The 3560-nt window shown below is 48.8% G+C and overlaps 1 protein-coding gene across 3 annotated transcripts in view; it reads left to right on the top strand.

Annotated features, from left to right (window-relative positions):
- The window catches only part of RPS14 (ribosomal protein S14), a 9007-nt gene extending 7156 nt beyond the window's left edge, over positions 1-1851 (top strand). For all 3 annotated transcript variants that reach the window (XM_024732261.1, XM_024732263.1, XM_024732262.1), the window contains exons 4-5: positions 724-800; positions 1732-1851. In XM_024732261.1, coding sequence (XP_024588029.1) covers positions 724-800; positions 1732-1799 — 145 coding nt within the window. In that variant the 3' untranslated portion in view covers positions 1800-1851. The remainder of the gene's footprint in view (positions 1-723; positions 801-1731) is intronic.
- The last annotated feature ends 1709 nt before the right edge of the window (positions 1852-3560 follow it).

Here is a 3560-nt window from a genome sequence, read left to right as displayed (position 1 = left end):
GGTACGCGGGCCTCTCACTGTTGTGGCCTCTCCCGTTGCGGAGCACAGGCTCCGGACGCACAGGCTCAGCGGCCATGGCTCACGGGCCCAGCCGCTCCGCGGCACGTGGGATCTTCCCGGACCGGGGCACGAACCCGTGTCCCCTGCATCGGCAGGGGGACTCTCAACCACTGCGCCACCCGGGAAGCCCTGTTATTTGTATTTTAAGATGACTGCTGTGTTGGGAACAGACCAGATAGGAAGTTGTTAAAGTGGTCCACTGGACCGATGATAGTGTCGTGGTCTTGGGAGGATGGAAAAGGACAGATCACTTGGACTCTCAACCACTGCGCCACCCGGGAAGCCCTGTTATTTGTATTTTAAGATGACTGCTGTGTTGGGAACAGACCAGATAGGAAGTTGTTAAAGTGGTCCACTGGACCGATGATAGTGTCGTGGTCTTGGGAGGATGGAAAAGGACAGATCACCAGAAACACTTAGAATCACAGCATGTGACCAAAAGGGGCACTTCCTTAAACAAGGTACAGGCAGAGCAGGATAGAAACTGTGACCCATGGTGCTGGGGGGAGTGTGTGACAAAAAGTAAGTGGCATAGTAAGCCTGAAGTATTTACGGTCTGGCCCTTTGCAGAAAGAAAGTTTGTAGAGCCCTGAACTAGAGGGTCGTGGGATCTTCTAATGACTTGGCCAAAGGCTTTTCTTAATTTGGATATTCATATCCTAGGACCAAGACTCCTGGACCAGGGGCCCAGTCAGCCCTTAGAGCCCTCGCCCGCTCAGGAATGAAGATTGGGCGGATTGGTGAGTGCCCCTCTTTGGCTTATGCTTGGATTTGCTTTGAAGCACTGACCCCGGAAAGCATGTGGTCTGCTCAGTGGATACAGGGCCTAGTCTGGTAACTTTTGGCAGTTAGGTTTGTTAATAGGGAGTACAAGAGGCACCATGTGACATAAACTCTCTCCCTGAACACCCTTGTTGCCTTGATGTGAATGTCCTGCATTGGGACAGCGCCGTCTCATTTCTGAACTTCTGTGCCTGATGGTGACTGGTGGAACTGACAGGAGATGAATTGTCCTTTCCAGTGTTCTCATGAGGGTTGCTATTGGTATTTTGGGGGGGTGTCTCCTGTGTGATCATTGACTACTCAGTATCAGTAGGGCAGGCCAGGCATTGTGACAAGAGTATGGAGGGGTCAGTAGCTCCCATGGTTGAGAATCACAGCAGTTCTCTACACTTGTGTAGTATTTATACCCTCATGTCTGATCTGGCCACTTATAGCTCTTAGGAAGGAGATGTTAGCCCTTCCCTATTGTTTCTGTGGCAACGTATACTGATCCCTCAGTCTAATGGTCTAGCCCTCTCAAGATTTTTTCAGAACATTTGCAACCTCTTAGCTATTAAAAAGGAGATATTCTTCAGTTTATGAGGATGTCCCACTAGAGTCAGTGTGCTAGGTGTCAGAAACCTGGATTTATCACCTGCCTCTGACATCCTGTGCAAGTGACCCACTCCGAGCCTCAGTTTCCCCTTCTGGTAAGCTGAGTTCAAACCACATCAGAAATTTTGAGGAAGCAGCAGATGGGGCAGCTCCACATCGATCTGTTAAATACTGAGGACTTAACTTGTGAAGCAGCAGGATCCACTGCTGATCCGTTAGACCAATTGGCCCAGGGAGGCCTGGACCCCTTCCCATCAAGCTCCAGGCAATGATGTTTTCTCTTCCTCCCCACAGAGGATGTCACCCCCATCCCCTCCGACAGCACCCGCAGGAAGGGGGGTCGCCGTGGTCGCCGTCTGTGAACAGGACTCCTCAGGTTATTGTTCTCTGTTAATAAATTGCCTTTTGATGTAAGTTCTTTTCGACTCTAGTCTTTTCTCCTTTGTGTAGGGGCCACCCTTGGGGATACTTTGATTCCTTCCTCCTGTATTTAACCAGGGTGTGGGACTGTCTTGAGGTCATGGGTGCGTTGATAAACCAACAGCCATTTAATAGATACATTGCTTCAGAGAATGTATCTAGCCTGTCAAAGAGGAGCACAAGAGGTACTGATTCAGCCCCTACCATGGGACAGGGTGAGCCTGTGTTCTGTGAACTGGTTTCCTGGGAGGAGGAGCCTAAGGAAAGGTGAGATAATGGTGGCTGCGGTTGGGTCTTTTCTACACTGCTTGTTGTGGTGTTAAGTTACCTCAGTCATCTAAAGCCGACCAAGGCCTTGAAGACCTTGTTTTGAAAGTGAAGGTGTTGATTCCAAAAGTGGACCAGTTCTTAAAGAGCGGGAGTGGAGTGGAAACTGTTGAGCTAAGTGTATGTAGCCTGAGCAGAAGAGCCTTCCCGACAGCCATATATAAACACGTGTGGGTGTGTACTCGCCCCCCACACCTTCTGTGCAAAAAAGGGATCGCACTCTTGCATCTTGCTTTTTCTCACTTGGCAGATCTTGGAGGTTGTTCCACATCAGTACATAAAGTACATAAAGATTCGGTCACCCACAAATACACACCAAGCCCTATTTTCGTCGGTGATGAAAAAGAAAGTTTCTGCTTTCCGGAAGCATGCATCCAGCTCCGAGGACCCAGTGGCACCAGATGGTACTGAGTGTTCTGCAGAGGCTTAGCATAGCGCTGTGTGATAGTGACTGCTACCCCAAGGCAAGACAATGGCATCATGTTTTCAGGGTTCATCACAGCATGGTTCAGAACTTCATTCCTTTTTATTGATGATTAACGTTCCATTACCTTGATACACAGATCTCTTCACAGTTCTCTTCCAACTTGGAAGAACCTTGGAGAGGTGGGTCTTGCCATGGCTCCTACCAACTTACCCTGTGTGATGGACAAGCCATCTTTTTTGAGTCTCTTTGTTTCTTCATCTTAAAAATGAGTGATTACAACCCAAAGTATAAAATGAGTCCATGCTGTTGCAGGTGATTGGAATAAATTAAGCCATAAATCTTAAAAAGGATTCTAAATAAAAGTAGATGCTCCCCCTTCCAGTAAGTGGAACTTACTGTGGGCTAGACTTAGTGACTCACGAACATGGAAGAGGGAAGATGTTAACTTTGTTCTGGAGAGACCTTAACCAAACTATTAAGGTTGCTTAACACTTCTGGTACATCATGTTGATAGTACTCTGATTTGACAAGATGAGCACTTCACCTCTGAATTCTCTCTGAAAACCCATAGTCCAGTTAGAGGACATTCTACAGCGTTATCAACATTTAAATGGTCAAAAGTTATGAAAAACAAGGACTTAAGACCAGAGGAGGGACTTCCCTGGTGGCACAGTGGTTAAGAATCCACCTGCCAATGCAGGGGACACGGGTTCGATCCCTGGTCCAGGAAGATCCCACATTCCAAGGAGCAGCTAAGCCCGTGCGCCACAACTACTGAGCCTGCGCTCTAGAGCCCGCGAGCCACACCTACTGAAGCCCGCGCACCTAGAGCCTGTGCTCCACAACAAGGGAAGCCACTGCAATGAGAAGCCCGTGCACCACAACGAAGAGTAGCCCCCGCTCGTCGCAATTAGACAGCCCGCGCACAGCAACAAAGACCCAATGCAGC

The sequence above is a fragment of the Neophocaena asiaeorientalis genome, unplaced genomic scaffold, assembly GCF_003031525.2.
Source record: "Neophocaena asiaeorientalis asiaeorientalis breed wild unplaced genomic scaffold, Neophocaena_asiaeorientalis_V1.1 scaffold964, whole genome shotgun sequence".
NCBI lineage: Eukaryota > Metazoa > Chordata > Mammalia > Artiodactyla > Phocoenidae > Neophocaena > Neophocaena asiaeorientalis.
The sequence above is the reverse complement of the archived record's forward strand: the minus strand, read 5'-3'. Positions and strand labels throughout refer to the sequence as shown.